Source organism: Semicossyphus pulcher, unplaced genomic scaffold (assembly GCF_022749685.1).
Source record: "Semicossyphus pulcher isolate SPU_LCO1_2020_fin unplaced genomic scaffold, fSemPul1.0.p SCAF_8, whole genome shotgun sequence".
Classification (NCBI taxonomy): Eukaryota; Metazoa; Chordata; class Actinopteri; order Labriformes; family Labridae; genus Semicossyphus; species Semicossyphus pulcher.
In genome coordinates, this window is record NW_027211759.1 from 5,460,446 (window position 1) to 5,480,140 (window position 19,695).

Here is a 19,695-nt window from a genome sequence, read left to right on the forward strand (position 1 = left end):
CTATAAATCTGTGTATCGGACTATGTCCCATATCTGGTATGCATTCCCCTTTAAAAAGCTGCTTCTTAAAATGTAGACCAATATTTTTAATCCATTTCTTTGAATGATCTTCTTCGTTATGCTAATTTAAAACACTTTGATCTATTTGTTTGATGGTGGGAGTCACATACTGACTGGTGTGTTTTAATGCTTGTGTTGATTCATGTTTTTTAGACATCGTTCCTCTGCTGGTGCTGGAGGAAGAGGAAGATGTGTTTGGTCTGGTGGTGCAGGCGATGAAGATGTTTCCTACCAGTGAGGAGGTTCAGCTCCAAGGCTGTGCAGCTCTGCAGTTACTCCTGGAGAGAGGTGAGCAGTCCCCAGCTTCTATATGCTGAACTAGCTTGTAGAGTTATGTTCATTTTGTGATATTAGGGACTTTAAGCAGCGAAGGCTGAGGGACGGCTACAGCGCCCGGGAAACATTCCAACAGGTTGCCGTAGTGGTAGAAATCGAATGTCACTAAGCAACAATTTGAAACAACGGCTACTTCTGCTTCTTGCGAAAACCTGACTGCTGCTGGCAACGGATGACATGTCAATAACAAACAGGAAAAACGGTCAAATTAGCAGGTATCTTTAACAAATATACTAATAATCCATACAACTACTAAAGGTAGAATCGAATATAAACGAAATCAAGTCAAATACGATAAAAGACGTATAATTACCTGCTTATACTCTGACATTGTACTGACTACGGCAAACCAGTCTTTCTCCCGTAGGAGACAGCTGGGCTACAATGACAGGAAGTGCGCAAAGTTTTATTTTTATTTTTTTCAAACGCCTTAGCCGTCCCTTCAACCATCTCAACTTAAAGTCCCTATTTATTTAGCTAATGTGAGCCTACTGCTCACATTAGCATCCTTCTCAGAAAACCGGTCATTTTAGCACAGTAACTGGCAACTTATGTGTCTACATTAGCAGGTTTATGTGCTTACCATTAGCATGTTAATATGCAGGTTTTGAAGGTTAACAGGCTCACATTTAGCATGTAACTTATGGGATTTTATCTAGATGATGTTTGTACCTAAGAATGTAGCATATTAGCTAGCTCTGCATTAACATTTCTCTACATGTTGCTGTAAAGTTGCTGAATGTCGTTGTTGTGTCTGTTTTTCCAGTGAGTGATGAACACCTCATGGAGTTTGTTGAGACCCAGGACCACATTGTGGTTCTGGCGGCTCTGCAGAAGTTCCTGGACAGCCCCCAGCTGCTCCTGCAGGCCATGAAGGTGCTGCTCCCACTGGCCCGTCCTGGTAAGACCTAATTAGGCTCTGACATTGTTTCTTATAGGCCTGAGAGTAAAAGAAAACAACTGGAGAGCTAAACTAGAGGATGAGGAATGTGTGCTTTTGCTCTTCTAATGTAATGGTTAATGTGTTTAACCACATCATGGCTCGGTCGATCATCATAAAGGAACACATTACTCATCAACCCTTTTCTTTCTTTATTTGACAAGGTCTATTTCTAGCCTCACCAGCAGACCATGACGTCACTGTGACTTATTAACAGTGTAGATGTAAATTAGATTATTCCTCAAACGCCAGTATACATGTGTTAAGTAGAGCTGCTGTGTCAGAACAACAGTTTGTTGTTTCATGGAAATCCCCTCTTGTTACTCCTTACAAGTATTTACAACTAAATGCATAGTTGTAAATCATTGCTGCTAATTTGGGCTGGAGTCTCACAACATTTCCCTGAAAATGCATTTTAATTTTTTGTAACAGCAAATGCAATTAACAGAATGTCAGGATGCCCCAAAAAGTAGGTCACATATTTTCCAGGATAATCAGAAGGATAATAAATAATAAATAAATAATACAAGTTAAAAAGGTTTCAAATTAGTTTTTTTCAAAAGCACAAACTATTGCACATTTAAGATTATTTTAAAGTTACAAGGCCAGGACAATTTTTTTTTTTTTTTACCGCTTTTAAGGTGGATTTTAAGGCAGATCCCAACACCAATATGCATTTGTAATCAAACACATTCTGCTATTTTAGGCTATATCAGTTTTTAAACTTAAAGACCAGCTCCAGTTTAAGACATATTAAATGCTCTGCTTGAAATAATAAATTGTGTCTGATATGTTTTTTCAACCAAGTATGTTTAATTACCTTGTAAAAATCCTCCCAAGGCATCTCCTCCTTCTCCCTCATTAGAAATTCCTGAATCTGCATAGGCCCCGCCCACTATCTACTACGTTTCTCCTTTTGGCAAATTACAGCTGAAAACAAAACACGTCTCTGCCATCGTTTAGTGGCAACTCTGTGAAACTTAGCTCGCTTGAAGTGTAGTAATTAGTAGTATTAACATTAGTTGTCAGTAGTGAGTTTGCAAAAATTGCAATGACGGTTACAGCTGGCTCGCACATCGCCGAAGTGGTTGCCATAGGTTGCACATAATGATATGCATGGCGTCACCCCGTCCATTAACGGGATTGGCTCCTTAGGTTTGTGACGTCTCAAACCTGCCAATGTGAAAACGTGTTGTTCAGCCTGTCCTTGGTACACTGCAGTTTAAAAGCAGACAGGCCCAGCCATGGAGGTGACTGCTCATGTTGTCCCTGATATGTCTTGTAGCACATGAAGAACACCACATAGAGATGTTTACAAGGTTAAACACTTGCTGTTCACTGGAGGGGGTTTTTAAACAAATAACATTAGCAAGCACTAGGATATTTTTCCTGTTTACTATGAAACCAAAGCTTCATGTTTCAGTATTTTCTATTATTGCAAACATATTTTTTATTTCAGTTTATTTCACCACAATGGAAAAAAAATACAAACAACACACTGAGACACTGCTCCACATCACTGAAACTTTAATGAGCCTGATGATTAATGCATGACGAGTGGAGCTAGACATGAAAAAAAAAGTTTCAATCATAAACATTTTACTCTTTAATGTGTGTTTTTCACAGATGCGCTATTTATCACCGTCTGGGGGGATTCCAGGGTATTTTGAGAGACAGTTATATTTTTGTTTGTTGTGGAGGACTTTCCTGACCTCCTGTTTGCAATTTTTAATTTCCTTGTCTGTTGTCAATTTGTGTCTACAGTTGTGACATTTATTGCTGTGTAGTAAAACACCGCAGTTAAACTTTATAAATTGATCATGCCAAATCCAACTTAAGGATAAAGGTGATTACCTGAAGTACAAAAAGCAGGGATTATGAAACTTCACTAGTTCTGAGCTCATTAGCTTTTCTCTTCCAGGCAGTAATGTGGAGGTGTTGATGTCGGGCGGTGCTCGGTGCTACAGCCTGATCATGGCCGCCATGGACGCTTTCCCCGAGGTGGAGGAGTTGCAGGAGACGGCCTGCTGCCTTTTCAAGAGGTTAACATCAGGTCAGACACAGGGTTTAAATGTTAACAACACATTTTAATATTTAAGTCTTATTTTAGTAAGCCCTCCCTGAGCCCTGAGAGGTCAACGCACTACAATTTAGGAAAACACACACATAGACAAAAGCCAAGAATATTTGGCCTATTTTAACATTTAGATCACACGATTCAGATGTTTTTGCAGATATCTGTTTATTTGCTTGTGCTTTCTTAATTGCAATTGCATAGTTAAGCCTTCAGGGCCACCGTTACTCCCTCCTACAACAACAATTTTTAACTTGGTATCATTTGTGGGTCATTCAGTTTTTGTCCCATAAATATTACCCTGCCATGATTAGCAGGTCAAAGGGTGCACAAAAGGACCCTGAAAATGTGAATTAGCACAAGAAATTTCCTTGTAGCTTCTATGAGTAGCTTGTTAATTGATGAATACTGTGTGTTGTGCTAAAAGCTTTCTGTAAGCAACAGTTCGAGTGGGATGTTATGGTTTGGTGGCTACTCTTACTCATATTTTCCCAATGTAAAACGTAGTTAACACTTAAAAACTCTGTCAATGAATCACTTTGGAGTATCTTCTCATTTGTTTACAGTCTGTGCTGATAACACTGAAATCAATGACTCCCCTTATCAATACAGCAGTGTTTGCATAGATCATCCAGATAAGCTAATGTGTTTGCTCATTGACAGATTAAGACTGAAGAGCTCAATAACAGAGGCTTCTTTCTTTCATCTTGTTTGTAGAAAGCTACTACAACATCCTGGTACTGAATGGCGTCCAGAGGGTCGCAGTGAGAGCCTGTCAGACTTTCCCGGACAACGCCGAGCTGCAAGCCGCCGCCCTCTCCTGCCTGGCTGACCTCAGTGAGTACACGCACTCGCACCTCCTATATTTAACTCATTTATTTATAATCACACAGACGCATCAGGGGAGGACACAGCAGAACAATGCCTTCAGCACAAAACAGCATTAGAAGATAAAACAGAATAGTCTCTATTTGTTGGAACGATGCTGATTGATTTTCTCAGGTCGTCAGTCACCTACCACCACCTTGTGTTTTTCACCATGCTAAATATAAACATCAATAGCTTCCAGCTGTTTCTTGGACGTGCATAAACCTGGATAGACCAAAAATAGATTCAGTCTATCTGGGACAAAAGCAAAAGAAGAAACCAGAGACGGTATTTCATCATACTGTTGATACAGCTAGTCAGTACCTACCAGTACTATTATTCTAATGTGTTTCGTTCAAAAACTGTATACATTTCTCTTGAAATGAACAAGCCGTTTTGCCATTCAAAGGTCAGACCTTAGCCACGATTGGCTGACAGTATTTGGAGTGACCGTGTAGCCCCTCCCCCACGTGTGCGATCCCACGTGGGGGAGCGGCCACACTGCACTGTCACTCCAAAGATGTAGAAAACATGGCTGCTCTAGGGTCGGTTATTCGGCCTCATATGTACGAGCCAGAATCTCCGGGAGGTATCGGAATGGTAATCTGAAATCTTGACAACCACTTGACTACAAGCTAGAGCAAGAAGGCAGCCTGAGGTGAACGACGATTGGTCGATTTCAGCGAAAGCATGGTTCTACGTAGAAACCTGCAGCTGTTCTGAACGGTTCATTTCAGAGGCGACCTTTTTAAACATGTAATCCTGGAAAAACACGGAATTATGCAGTTTTCACTTTTGCACTGTGAACAATAAACACCCAAAAAACAGATATGGCCCCTTTAAATAATTCTCCTCACCTCCCAGCTTCAATCAAAGGTAGCAGCTCAAATTAGATCTATTTTCCTTGTATAAAGTGGCATTTATTTATACCAGTTTTCCTGGTCCTTTTCCTCTGTGTGTGTATGTCGTTTATAAAACAAGGGTATTGGGGTCATTTTCTCTTTACTTCATCCATGGTGTTATGCTCTTGACTCATCTGTTAAACAAGAAACCGTTTGTTTCGTCTGCAGCACATGGCTTCTACCCATAAACACTTGACTATCCCCAAGATGAACCACATTAAAGTGATAAAACAAAAATAAAGTGCTGTTGCTATGATGTGATCCAATGATTAGGAAAACAAGGTCATGAACTGTTTCTTTCAGCTGCCACTATCGTGCAAAACAAGGCGGTTGCCGAGCAGGGACCAGAGGAAGGAGAGGAGGAGGAGAACAGGGGTAAGGAAGAGGTGGAGGACATGGGCCTGGGCTGGATGGAGGCCTGCTGTATGGCTCTGGAGCTCCACGCTGATGAGCCTGCCGTTCAGGTCAGTCTTCTGGCCATTTGAGCTGCAGCAATGATTTCACATAGAATCATTTTCGTAATCAACGTCTCAAACTTGTGTGAATCTCTTCCTCTGCTGCAGGAAGCTGCAAGCTGGGCCATTCACAATCTGTTACTGCACGGAGCTGGAGTGCACCAGTCAGAAGAGGAACAGGATGAGCGGTAAAAATGAAATACCACACACACATCCTCTTCAGATGATTGCACATACACAAGTCTGTGAATGATTGAAATATCTAGTGACAGATGTTGAATTAGGAGAGTTTCTTTGCAGCCAAAAAACAGGCGACCTGAAAAGCCTGAAAAATGTCAAAATGAGATAAAGAATTCAGATTTCAATGGTCAGAATGATTTAGTGTTGTGCATTTGGTATGCGTGTTATGAGGGATAATGTATAACAATTGTGCGGTTGTTTTCAGGACTCCTGTTCACAGACAGTTAATGGCGGCCATGCTGGTCCACTCCTCCTCTCCCAGCGTGTTTGAAGCTGCTACCAGTGCGATCGCTACACTCATCACACACAACAGTGAGTCAACAGTGCACATTTATTGCTATAATAAGTATTTTTTATCATATCAATGTGATTACCATGTGAAGTGGGATAATGGTAGCGATTCACCTACAGAGAATTATCACCTCCATCTGCTGCTCTCCTCTGTTTAACAGAGTTTTATAGTTAATTTCAGCTTATCGTCGAGCTCTCTGGTCTGCAACTTAAGTGTTCTGGTTCTGGCTTTGTGCGCCACCTGCTCAGCACCAAACATCAGACAGACACAGTTAGAGTCTACCTGTTGAACATGGTGGAGTATTAAGCAGCTAAAGAGCTACGATTTAGTTATTTTTGTTATTATATTATGGAGACAGCTTAATGTGTGCAGCAAAGACAAAACACTTGAGACAATAAAATGTATTGTGTCGTGTCGTGTCGTGTTGTGTTGTATCTTGCCCTAAGTAGTTGGTAGAGACCAAAAACAGAGCTAAAAGAGAGTGAATATTGGACATACACTACTCCAAATGAAGATTGTTGTTCTGTTACTTAACTTCTGCTAGGTAAATAGCCAACTCTCTGCTTCGTGATGATCACAGCTTAAGTACAGTTAAAACCTAGCTTCAACCCTTTGTGAATACTGTTTTGTTGCTTGTACTGTAAACGCCTGTTTCCAGGTAAAATGCGCTGCCTGCTGCTCTCCAGTGGCCTTCACGTCAACCTCGTGGAGATGATGAAGAGACATTCAACCGCACCTGAAGTTTCCATCAGCGCCTGCAAACTGCTCAACCTGCTCTTCCAGGGACGGTGGGTGAAAAACTCTTGTTGGTTTTAAAAAAATAATGGACCAAAAGAGGTCACCGGGGAAAAAGGGCGAAATTAGAAGTAAATTATTGTTTTTCACAGATTATTCACAGTTGTGTGCAGAAATGTTGTTTTTTGAGTTAACAAAAGTTCAAAATAGGAAAATAAAGCCACATTCTGAAAATGTTTTAAAGCAATGACCTTCATGTATAAATGAAACCTTTCTCTCTTGTAGGACCGCCAGTCTTGATGAGCTAAACATGGCCATGAGTCAGATCCTCAGCACCATGAAGGTCCACAACTTCCACCCAGTGGTTCAGCTGGAGGCTCTGCAGGCCAGCCTGGTCTTCCTCTGCCCAGGTACTTCCAAGAGTTTTTTGTTTTTTATTTTGCCAACATATAGAAAATTGCAAACAGCATTATCTTTTTTTTCCACTCCAAGATTGATATTTCTGCTCTTGCCAAATACAAAAACAATAACGTTTGTTTCTTCATATAACAGACCAAAAAGTTTCACTAATGAAGATTTTCTAACACTCAAATGACCGTAAAGTTAACAGAGGTCTCTGTAGTGATGAACTCACAGCAACATATCACCAACTTTACAGCCTTTTAGTCGCTTTTTAGAATTTTCACTGCATGTACTGTCTGGTTCAGACTTCTCTTGTTTTGATCTCATTAACCTAGTGTGCACTACCTGCTGACCACCACCAAGTTAACGACTAGCTTGTAAAGAAAACATCTGACACTTATAAAAACATCTATTTCTCTTGACTTTGTGGAGACCAAAACATGGCATAAAGGAGAGGAAATGTTGGGCTTAGTCAGAAACAAAAATGCAAATCAGTGCTCATGTTTCTACTAAATAATATGCATTTACAGTATATTTCAATTTATTGTGGGAAAAGAATCTTAAGGGGACAGATGTAACTACAGTTTTGAATATTCTGGGGTCTGAAAATTCTAGTTGTGTTCAAGAAAACAAGTACCCACGTACAGAATGTAGTAGATACACACATTTTCTAATGCTCACTCAGATTTAAATCTCTCTAGCTGTGCAGCAGATAAACCATATATTGTCTGTAGGGAATGCATGTCTATCAACATGAGGTTAAAGTGTACTCTTCTCTGCCCCCAGTGCTGCACTCGCAACACTCCTAATTACATTAGTGTTTGATAACAGAGCTGTGTCTGTGTGTGTGTGTGTTTGCTTGCCTCTTTGTCCTCACTTGTTTCCTCTTGAATTCACAGACAGGAGTTTAAGAGAACATGGTGTCTCTGTCGGGGATCCCGACATGGCCGACGTGTCGCTAAAGGTCCTGAAAAATCAGTGTGTGGTGGAAGGAGCTCACACGCTGTACCTGGAGGTTCTCAACAGGGTATTTAACACCAATCAACAGAGGAAATATCTCCTTAATGCACTCCATTTTCTTTATGTCTTTTCACATTGTGGTTCTTTTTTATCCTTTCGTGCATGATTTCAGAAAATGACAAATTATATCACAAAAATAAACAGTAGGAAAGCGCTTAAACATGCGACCACACCACAGTGAAAGGATTCTGTTTGGCAATTAAAGAGACATAGTGTACAAATTATCCGCCAAAGTACATATAGTTCTTCTCATTCATTACATAGATTAAACAACAGTTCATCCATTCATTGTAGAACTGATACAGTAGGTTGTTCTGCAAACAGAACAGGAAGGACGTAATTACATTTCTAAGAAGAATTTTCCAGTTGACATACTGGTATGAATGAATGCGGAGCATGTCTGTTTTTATTTATGTGCCTGAGGGCAGGATGCTACACATATACAAAAGCAGCTTCTATTGTGGGTGGAAAAAAAAGGGATCAAATGTCAGTTAGGAAAAGGAGGTAATCGACCATAATCTCAACAACTTTTAAATGCTATTTTGATCTGCCATATTTGACAGATCTGAAGCCTGCATGCACACAATGACTGACAGCAAGAAACAGTATTTTCTCTATCTTCTCTATGTCAAAACAACAAGGAGACAACAGCACTTTAAATAGACACTGTGACATCAATATCACAGACACATTAATTCTGTTTTGTTATCCATGAACCATAAACGAAACAACATGAAAGTTAGAAGAATAATTAAAGTTTCAGAGCTTCAACCAGCGTATTAAGTTTTGTTTGTGTGTGTTGCAGTTCATCAGCAGCGCCATCATTCAGAAGTGCGGTCTGAAGGTTCTGTCTGCCCTGGCTGACTGCTCCGGTGCAGTGGACTTGCTCTGCCAACAGGGGGCGATAGACACAGTGCTGCATACACTACAGATGTTCCCACAGGAACGAGGTAGAGTTTACTATTATCATCAACAACTCATTACCTATATGAACACAAATAAATATCCTGTTTGATCAATAAATTGGAAAGAAAAAATCAGCTAATGTGGAACTTCAACTGAATTTACAACCAGAACTCAAAGTGCAGCCTGTACAATGATCATTTGAGGACCTGTGGCTAATAAATAATTAAAATGACATAATAATAATATCGCTGTCATTAGTGATTGTTCCAGGTCTTAAGTGGATAAAATAAGAGTTGGTTATACTTATAGCCGAAGTGTATAATAATTAGATCCAGGAAGAGCTCCAGAAGAAATAGAAACTATTATTTTAAACTGTACACAAACTTGAATATAAAGGGGTTGCATGGTTGAAACATTCCCTCATCATACCATTTAAATGTTATTATATTAATTATAAAAACGACTTATTATGCCTTGCCACCTTCCTCCAGAGATACACTACTGGGGTCTTTCCCTTCTCAACTACCTCGTATCAAAGAAGAAGCTGTCGAGGATGATCGTCCCTGTCCTGGCCTCCGTTGTGGTCGCTTCACTCATCGAGTACAGAGAAGACTCTGAGATGCTCCTAAAGGTGAGCTGAGAGATTGAATGAGCTAAAATAGGCGCATAGATACAGTTTTGAATCACATTTTTTTGACAGGTATTTTTGCAATTTTTTCATGCTCATGATACTTTAAATTTCATTGTCTAGAAAGCTGTGTAAGACACTCTGACATCACAACTCGCCTCTTAAACTTTATTTTATTCTATTTTATATTTGATAGTTATTTGAAGCAGTAGCCAGTTGACACCTTATGCGGTCTTGATCTTAGATTAAATTAATAATCTTGAAGATTTTCATGTAAATAAATGTCTGTTAAGTCACTATCTATCACCGAATGAGGTAACACAATGGTGATTGAGCTATGGCCCGCTGATGAAAGCCTTTGCATTTGCAGTATTACAGACTGGGTGTCTGTGGTGACTTTCGCGAAAAAATCACAAGTGGCACCCAGTTAGTGACCCGTATTTCATCAGCCAGCAGTGGTTGGTCTGCCAGAGAGGGTAGGCGGAGCTAAGCGGCTGCTTTTCCGCTCTCTGCAAGTGTTGCGAGTAAACAGTAATCTACTATGGCTGAACAAACAAAGAAAAGATGGATGACTACAGATACAACTTCAACAATAAGTGAAAATCAATGCTCAGATGAAGACAAACAGTCTAAAAAGGAAAGCGACCGTCAGAGAGGAAAATCAAAAGCTGTCTGGACATCTGTGTGCTCCTGCAATTACCGTTTATCACCATAGCTGCCGCCAAAGACAACAAAACTGAGATCTCTGAGATTACCACTTTAAGTACTTATTAACAATTTTACACTGATTCTCACAATTACCCTCAGTATACATATTACCATTACCATAGGCTCCCATTTTTCAAACATACAGCTATAGTTCCACTTGCAGCTGTCTTTTGATATTATATGTTGATGTATTTATTGCTAGTAGTCTGGATACAGAGCTCAATGCATAGCAGTGTAGACTTCCAGCAGTATTTTGCTCCCGAATCAAGGGTTTAAGGATTAAGTGAGTTTTATGCTGTGGATTACAGATTGTGAAGTCTTCGTCATGTGTCCTGCAGGGTTTTCAGGTGGCTCTGAGGATGCTCGACGCCTGCTCAGGAGCAGCTGCTGAACTGCAGAGAGAAGACTTAGACAGGCTGATCTTCCAACAACTCAGAGAGGAAACTCCAGACCAGAGCAACAACCCAGTGAGTTAGACGGACAACTTTCTTTTAAATAAACTTTTAATTTTCAGGTTTGATCATACATCCTGTCTATGAGCTGGCAGTCAAACACAGGACCACTATATGCACACAAGAACATACGGTACAAAGAACAGAGCAGGACATACCTAACATGCTTGATTGTTGTTCGTTGTAGGACCCTCGTTTACTCCTTGTAAAGTTCCTGGAAAAAGCCTTGCTGGAAATACCGGGGACCTCCACCATAATGTCATTAAATAGATTTGTTAAAATGCTGCTTCCTGTCGTCCCCCTCTGTCCCCCGTCAGCTGCGTAGGTCTGTGTGCCTGGCTCTGTCTAGGATGTGGTGCGACTCGGAGCTGCACTACAGCATGCTGGAAAAAGCCTGCGAGGACGGAGACACAACGTTGGCTGAGTGTCTGATCGAGTTGGGCGCTGACGTCAACAGGAAGACCAAAACGGAGTCTCTCATTTACCAGGTCAGAGGTCACAAGAAACCCACAGTTCAAATGTTAATAAGGTAATTTTAAGTTAGTTAGGGAGTTAGCGTTAGAGAAGTGGATGATTTCACAAAGTACTGTTACAGAATTTTAGTTTAAGTCTTCCAGTGAGACTTGGCAGATGTATTGTCTGCACTCATTTCAAACTGTATCAAAAGCAAATTCATTAACCAACATTCCTAATAATCATCAGTTCAATCCGAGTCATGGCCTGTGTGCTGTCTTTTTCAGGTGTGTGAGAGAGGCGGACCTCTGGAGCTGGTGGAGCTGCTGCTCAGCCGAGGCGCCCATGAGCAGTACCTCCGCAGGGCTCTGGCTGTGAGTGTGAAGCGCGGCGACGGACCCACGGTCATCCAGCTGCTGGGCCGTCTTGGTCTGGACCTCAACAACAGCGCCCTCTGCCTCGGGGGCTTCAGGCTGGGCCGCCTGGATGCTGCCTGGCTCAGCCCCCTGCTGGCCGAAAGAGGCCGAGCATTGAGTCTCCGTTACAACAGTGAGGATACTTTTCTCTGTCTTATCTAGCGTATTTTAAATATCGTATATTGTACAGATATTTTCCAGACCGATTAGATCACAGGTTATTTATAATTCTGTCTTCTGTCTTTAAGGTAAAGGTATGAGTTTGGCAAGGTACATTCAGTCTTTGCAGAAGTCCAAGAGTAGCAGTGGTCCTCTCAGATCTCTGGCCGATCCCTGTCTGACCTCCGGCTACATATCTGAAGAGAGCGATGACTCCAACTTCAGCTTTTTGTCCATGGAGGACAGCCTGTTTATCAACGACGACATGGAGAGTGACGGTAAAGTTTCATCCCACACTGTTTCATAGACTCACAGTTAAAAAGTAACCGCTTAACCTTCATGAGTTACGATCCGCTGTGGGCTGCTAACACAGGCGCCATGTTTTCAGACGTAAAGGCACTTAATCAGATTTATCTCCCTGAATGGCAGCCGTGTTGTTCAGACAAACAGTGTGGTTTTACTACCGACTGAGCTGAGCAGATATAATCTTTTACACTGTAGTTTATTGTGCTTCAGCTGAAGCAGTAACATCTCTTCACTGTAACGTTGTCTTCTCAGAAATCCAACTGGACGTAACATCCTGTGTTTTCCCCTTCAGTGATTAACCTTACGTCATCCAGCTTAACTCTTTAGAATCTGCTGTACATCAAAGAAGAAACATTGATTAGTTATGGATGTTTTTAATTGGTGATTAGTCTCTGTCTGTTCTTCATTGCTGTACTAATTTGTTCATTTACTGTGCGAACATCTTCTACAAAAGAAAATTAAACGTTCATCATCTTACAGTCACTAAGTAGCTTTAAAACTACACATTTTAGTGCATGGTTTTCCATTGTAAATAACAATAAAGTAACACATTAAAGTTATAATCTCGAAGATCTTAGTTTCGTTCTCTTTGGCGGCACCTAATGTCGATAAACGGTAATTACAGGAGCACACTTCCCAGATATCCAGACAGTGCTGCATGTGTGACGTCCACGGTCGGCTCCGGTTGTAACTCTTTATTTTCCTGGCTGACGGTCGCTTTCCTTTTTAGACTGTTTGCTTCATCTGAGCGTCGAGTTTGTTTCTTTTTCTGTGGATTTTCGCTTATTGTTGAAGTTGTATCTGTAGTCATCCATCTTTTCTTTGTTTGTTCAGCCATAGTAGATTACTGTTTACTCGCAACAGAGACCGGAAAAGCAGCCGTTTAGCTCCGCCTACCCTCTCTGGCAGACCAACCACTGCTGGATGATGGAAAGCGCATCACTACTGTTTTTTTCTGCGAGAGTCGTCACAGACACCCAGACCATAATAATATGATATACTGCAAATGCAAAGGCTTTCATCAGTGGGCCAGAGGCTCAGTCAACATTGTGTTACCTCATTCGGCAATAGATAGTGACTTAACAGACATTTATTTAAATAAAAATCTTTGAGATTATTACTTTAAGTTCATTATATTCTTGCATAGTGACTCACATGATACAAATATTAACATCTACAGAGACTGCAAAGCATTCTTTTTATCGTCTCTAAATATATTCCTCCTCACATGCATGCATCTGTCTGTCTTTCCTTTTGTAGGAAGTGATTCGCTGTCAGGGGTTCTGTCTCCAAAGCCGCATAATAATTCAACTGAAGAGTTGAGGGGAGGGTCTGGCAAAAGGAAACACGGGCGTCGCAGACATGCCAGTGCAGAGGTAAACACATCGTCATTAACACTGAAGTTTATGTTTGGGTGATGTGGGTATTTAAAATTGAAAGATTATCTGTCCTTTGGTGTCCTTTTCTTAACTATAGAGCAGTAAATCCAAACGAAATGTCCTCTTTATCCTCACTGTGGGTTTTTCTCTCTGCTGTCTGTTTCCTCCCTGTCCAGAGTGGTCTAATTGAGAATGACAGCGAGCCTCTACACCGGAGAAATGGAAGGATTGGCTCAGGCCAAAAAGGCAAATATAGTAACTTTTCTTTGTTTTTAAAGCCTTTTTTAGAGCAATGATGTCTTGTTATTGTGTGTTATTCAACATAAGTTCCAAAAGGTCTTCCTCTAGTTGTTTAATGTGGACGTCTTGACTTATGACGGTGTTTCCATATGAATAATCTAACCTAATGTGGCTCCTCAGTGCTTGTATCTGGGGAGAACTCTGCCGCTCTGCCCAAAGAGAAGGAGAGGATCCGCCTGCTGGACTTGTCCGGTAACGAGCTGGACTCTCTGTCCTGTCTGATGGATGACGGCTTCGTGCAGCAGCAGCTGGAGCATCTCTTCCGCCTGGATCTGAGCCACAACAGTCTGATAGAGTTTCCTTCAGCTCTTTGCCAGGTAATTCATCAGATCTGTGCTGAATCACCAAGATAACAAACGTTAAAAGGAAAGCTGTTTTATTTATTTATTTTTAATGTGGCAGAATTTGAAGAGTCTGACTCGCCTGGACCTTCAGGGCAACCAGCTCCAGTCGCTGCCGGTGGAGCTGCTGTGCCTGCTCTCGCTGAGCACGCTGAACGTCTCTCGTAACTGTGTGGGCCCCGTACTGACCTTTGACCCTGCCGTCACCTGCCCATCACTGCGGCAGCTCAATCTGTCTTTCAACAAAATCACCACATTCCCTCACGAGCTGGGTCGCGCCATGGACCAACTGGAGGAGCTGCTTATGGAGGGGTAAGCTGCTGGTTTGTAAATGAGGACGGAAAGTGTGGCTTCAACAAGTCGAGCGTTTCTTTTTCTTTCTTTCTTCCCTTTAGGTAATTTTCATTCTTTAATGAGTTAGTTTCTTTCTTGTCATTTTGAAAACAACAAAACCTCATAATATTTCCCCAGACTTTTGCTTTTCAGAAAGAAGGAAATGTGGGAAATTATGCAATTGTGGAAGTTGTCTTTAACAAGTTATTGCGTAGCAGAAAGTCTGTCACGACTCCAGTTGTTATGGGGTTTTTTCCCAAGTGGGCCAAGAAAGCTCCTAACTTTCTATCACATCTCGGCTCATGAGTTTGTTTTTTTTAAATCAATAAATCAAATCAAACTTTATTTAAAAACTGCAAGTCATACATAAATGAAACTCAAGTGCTGAACATTAAAGAGCAGCTCCAGTCATGTTTTATGACATATAAAATGCTCTGCTTGAAATAATAAATTGTGTCTGATGTGTTTTTTCAGCAAAATACGTTTAATTACGTTTTAAAAATCTACTCAAGGCATCTCCTCCTTCTCCCTCATTAAAAATTCCCTAATCTGCATAGGCCCCGCCCACTATGCACATTTCCAACTGCCTGCTCCATCATGAAAACAAAACACGTCTCTGCCATTGTTTAGCAGCAACTTGTTGAAATGTACTAATAAGTAGTAGTAACGTTACTAGTCAGTAGTGAGTTTGCAAAAATTACGATGACGGTTACAGCTGGCTCGAGCATCACCAAAGTGGTTGCCATAGGTTGCACATAATGATATGCATAGCGTCACCCCCTCCATTAACGGGATTGGCTCCTTATGTTTGGGGGGTCTTAAGAACATTCTAATACACATTAATTAATTAATAATGTGAGACATATGAGATAACAGTAAAAGTACAAGTCTAAATACACACACACTTGATAATACCACGGAAAAAAGGTGTTTCCCTGAGATCCCCTGGCAGGTCAATTCTTAGGCTGTGGCCATAGTGGCTAAAAGTGGGCTGAGATATTCTGCTAACAAACAGAACTGAAAACATACCTGCACACAGTCGTCACTTTAATGTGCTGAATAACCAAGAACAAATTGTCTCTTTTTCCATGTCAAATCAAGTTTCTCAAGAAAAACATCCCCTGATAATTTATGACTGCATCAGGCTTTATCATACATGTTATTGACTGTCTTCTGTCTCTTTTCAGAAACAGTATAACTGAGCTGTGTACGCCTCCGTGTCTGCCGGAGATCAAGCTGCTGGATGTGAGCAAGAACAGCGTGGAGAGTATTTCTGCAGACTTCCTGAGTGGCTGCCCCAAACTGGAAACTTTCAACGTCTCCATGAACAAAATGTGTGAGTACTGTAATCTGCCTGCTCTCTGGAATACATGTAAGCACCCTGCGAAACCAAACAAGATTATGTGGACAATAAAGTTAATGCAAAGTCACCACTTTTAATTATCAACGGCATACAAAATGTTTGAGATATCAAAGTAACAAAGTCACATTAGAGGCATAGCTGTAGGAAGGCAGTTTCAATTTAGAAAACACCCCATCAGGTCAGTCCAGGTGATATTTGAACTTTGACATCATGCATTCAGCTCATATCAAAATTAACCATCAGAAATATCATAGACTGGCTTTAAAGGTCGGCTTATTAATTTAAAAAATTGACCCATAAAGACTGTTTAAAGTATTGTTTTCTCTTAAATGTTAATGTACGTCTTGCAATAAACAGTTGCTCTATTTGTATGTTAATATTTTGTGTGTAAAGATCTTAACTGTCCTCTGCAGGCTCTCTATCAAATCTCTCCTCCAAGATCACGACGCTGAAACTAGCAAACAACAGCTTCACTCACATTCCTGAAGCTGTACTCAATCTCCCAAAGTAAGTGTGAGAGATGTTTTTTTTTTTGCTTCATGCTTTCTTCTTATGGTGCAATTATATAATTACTTTTGTTCGTCCAGCTTGCGGTCGTTGGACATGAGAACGAACAACATTGCTGCTCTGCCTGGTCCGGGCTCCTGGGAGTCCTGCAACCTCAGAGAGCTGATGTTCAGTCAGAACTGCATCACCGCTCTGGATCTGAGCGGACCGATCCACAAATGGATCAGACTGGAGAAACTCCACCTGAGTGACAACAAGCTCACTGAGGTAAAGAATAATTACCATCCAAATATGTTTTTTTAGCCATCATGAGTCCTCTGATGGTTCTATGGTCTCTATTAGATCCCTCCACAGATCGGCCTGCTGGAAGGCCTGACCTCCCTGGATGTGAGTCGTAACACTAACCTGCGCTCCTTCCCCGATGAGATGGGGAAACTGAGCCGACTGTGGGACCTGCCGCTTGAGGGCCTTCGACTCCAGCTGGACCTCAAACTCATCGGCAACAAGACCAAAGACATTGTCAGGTCAGGGTCAGGGTTTTTTTTGCAAAGACATTAATATAAAAATGCACTTTCAACACTTTTCTTGAATTCATAGATGGAGAAAATGAAATAAATCTCAAAATTAATGAGCCACATTTTTCCTCCCTCCTTCTCCCAGGTTCCTGCAGCAGCGCCTAAAGAAAGCAGTGCCGTACTACAGGATGAAGCTCATCGTGGTGGGGAACGTGGGCAGTGGGAAAACCACCCTGATTCAGCAGCTGATGAAGCTGAAGCGCTCCCAGGTGAACTCGAAGCTGACTGCTGTTGGCATTGATGTCAGGGACTGGACCATCAGGGAACGGGACAAGAAGAAAATGGTGCTGAACGTGTGGGACTTCTCAGGTTGGCATATACTGAATTAGAGTGGGTTGATTTAAAAGACGGTCAGGCTCTGTGTGTTACAGATACATTACATCATCCTGTGAGCTGCTGTAAGATTCATTTACATTTCAATGTGGAAATGTTGGCCTTCATCTTCAACCAACCAGATGATAATGTTGAATTTCAGAGCACTGACCTTAAAATAAAATGATTGAATCCATAGCTCAAAAGTCCTTCACTAAAGCTAGTAATGCTTAGGAAGAATTAGATAGTAGTTACGCATTTCCTTTGTCTTAAAGGGCCAGTTCGCCGATTTTTAACCTCAGTCCTATCATGCTATTATGGGGAGCTAATGCCATTATGGTGGAAAAAATGCAATTTGGTTCTGTGCCTTTGGAAGACGCTATCCGCTTCTCCAATGAGGACTGGAAAACCTCCACCAGACCATGTAAAACCCGTCATCTGGCGGAGGCCAGGGAGCTCGCTAAACTACACTTCCTCAATCTAGGACGCCCGCCTCCGATGTCATGTCTCGTTCAAAATCGTCACTGAAGATCTGGAAAACGGTAGTATTCCATTCCAGTGTCTCTTGCTGGGCCGTTCCTTTCAGAGGGAAGGGCACAATGCACGCTGGGTGTTGTAGGAATGTAGAAACCACAAGCTGTTTGTACAACTTTCTCCACAGCTATGGCGCCAATTTAAAATATTATTGCTTCTATCGATTACTAGAACACCAGCTTTGACTGACAGTGGCTTTTTCTAGGGGCGAATTGCTCCTCTAAGTCATGCATGTTGTGAGAAACTGATTGAAATATATCACACGTGTTAGAGGTATCCTATTCAGCTGGAGTGATTTTTTTTCTCTCCCTGCTTCTTCTTTCTCTACCCAACAGGTGGAGAAGAGTTCAGTGGCTCTCACCCTCACTTCCTGACTTCCAGAGCGCTCTACCTGGTGGTTTACAACCTCAGCAAAGGAGCCAGTCAGGTGGACGCACTCAAACCCTGGCTCTTCAACATCAAAGTGAGTCATTGACAAAAGAACCACTTAGTTGTGATGAGTAACTGTTGAGATCACAGTAGGTAGAAGTGTTCGTTCCATGTCTCTACATTCATGTGTGTAAAGGTATAGGTTATCTGTCCCATAGTATGTGTTAGTTTAAATATTGAGCACTCTAAAAAGTATCCACCGTTTAAGAAAAATATTTTAATTTTAGTTTTAATGACAAAAATGATTTAAAAAACATCATGTGGATATTTTTTCCCATCTCTTAAATAATCCTTGCGCTTACTTCAGGCTGTAGCTCCTCAGTCCCCGGTCATCCTGGTGGGAACCCACACAGATGTGAGCGACGATCTGCAGCTGCAGGCCTGCCTCACCAAGATCAAAGAGGAGCTGCTGAGCCACCAGGGCTTCCCCGCCATCAGGGACTACCACATGGTCTCCGTCTGCGAGGACTCAGACTCCCTGACCAAGCTGCGCAAGACCATCATCAGGGAAGTCACGAGCTTCAAGGTAGACATAAACCGCAGATTAAACATGACCTTTTATCAGCTCTCCTCCCCTCTGTCCTCACCTTCTCGTCTCTTCTCCTCTCCCTTTCACAGATCCAGGGCCAGCCTGTCATGGGTCAGCTGGTTCCAGACAGCTATGTGGAGCTGGAGCGGCGGGTTCTGCAGGAGAGAGCCAGGGTTCCCCCAGAGTTTCCTGTTCTCAGGCACCAGGAGCTGCTGCAGCTCATCCAGGAGAGTCAGCTGCAGCTGGAGGAAGCAGAGCTGCCGCACGCTGTCCACTTCCTCAGCGAAGCCGGTCAGTCGTTTTACAGGATGCTTAACAATGCTTTGGAGCAAACCTGAGGACTTTGATGTACCATTAATTAAATATAGTGTCAGGGTCCCCACTTTATTTAATTATGCAGTGGTACATGTAGCAGGCACAGAACATTAGGACTCTGAGATTGTATGAATTTGGACTGCAGTTGAAAATGAGCCTTTTGGCTAACACTGGCTACAATTCAGATACTGGTAGGAGGTGAGGTTGTAATCCATATGAAGATGTAGCTGTTCTAAACACACAGAAACTGTTCTTATGTTTTGAATGTTTTCTAAGGGATGAACACTATCTGACCATGAATGTTTTTCCCCTCCTCTGTCTGCAGGAGTTTTACTGCACTTTGACGATCCTGCACTTCAGCTCCAAGACCTCTACTTCATCGACCCGCAGTGGCTGTGCAACATCATCTCCCAGGTAGCCTCATCTC

At 41.7% G+C, this 19,695-nt stretch overlaps 1 protein-coding gene across 1 annotated transcript in view; it reads left to right on the forward strand.

Moving 5' to 3' along the window:
- lrrk2 (leucine-rich repeat kinase 2) overlaps positions 1 to 19,695 on the forward strand; it is a 32,950-nt gene that overhangs the window by 3,935 nt on the left and 9,320 nt on the right. Inside the window, exons 5-33 of the mRNA XM_069686972.1 lie at positions 214 to 348; positions 1,163 to 1,297; positions 3,258 to 3,389; positions 4,128 to 4,247; positions 5,483 to 5,643; positions 5,743 to 5,822; positions 6,080 to 6,186; positions 6,825 to 6,954; positions 7,187 to 7,311; positions 8,203 to 8,330; positions 9,129 to 9,273; positions 9,721 to 9,860; positions 10,904 to 11,032; positions 11,335 to 11,505; positions 11,758 to 12,019; positions 12,135 to 12,323; positions 13,612 to 13,727; positions 13,907 to 13,976; positions 14,151 to 14,347; positions 14,433 to 14,683; positions 15,892 to 16,040; positions 16,481 to 16,574; positions 16,655 to 16,841; positions 16,917 to 17,098; positions 17,235 to 17,458; positions 18,331 to 18,458; positions 18,732 to 18,950; positions 19,043 to 19,244; positions 19,594 to 19,682. Of these exons, the coding sequence (XP_069543073.1) occupies positions 214 to 348; positions 1,163 to 1,297; positions 3,258 to 3,389; positions 4,128 to 4,247; positions 5,483 to 5,643; positions 5,743 to 5,822; positions 6,080 to 6,186; positions 6,825 to 6,954; positions 7,187 to 7,311; positions 8,203 to 8,330; positions 9,129 to 9,273; positions 9,721 to 9,860; positions 10,904 to 11,032; positions 11,335 to 11,505; positions 11,758 to 12,019; positions 12,135 to 12,323; positions 13,612 to 13,727; positions 13,907 to 13,976; positions 14,151 to 14,347; positions 14,433 to 14,683; positions 15,892 to 16,040; positions 16,481 to 16,574; positions 16,655 to 16,841; positions 16,917 to 17,098; positions 17,235 to 17,458; positions 18,331 to 18,458; positions 18,732 to 18,950; positions 19,043 to 19,244; positions 19,594 to 19,682 (4,397 nt within the window). The remainder of the gene's footprint in view (positions 1 to 213; positions 349 to 1,162; positions 1,298 to 3,257; positions 3,390 to 4,127; positions 4,248 to 5,482; positions 5,644 to 5,742; positions 5,823 to 6,079; positions 6,187 to 6,824; positions 6,955 to 7,186; positions 7,312 to 8,202; positions 8,331 to 9,128; positions 9,274 to 9,720; positions 9,861 to 10,903; positions 11,033 to 11,334; positions 11,506 to 11,757; positions 12,020 to 12,134; positions 12,324 to 13,611; positions 13,728 to 13,906; positions 13,977 to 14,150; positions 14,348 to 14,432; positions 14,684 to 15,891; positions 16,041 to 16,480; positions 16,575 to 16,654; positions 16,842 to 16,916; positions 17,099 to 17,234; positions 17,459 to 18,330; positions 18,459 to 18,731; positions 18,951 to 19,042; positions 19,245 to 19,593; positions 19,683 to 19,695) is intronic.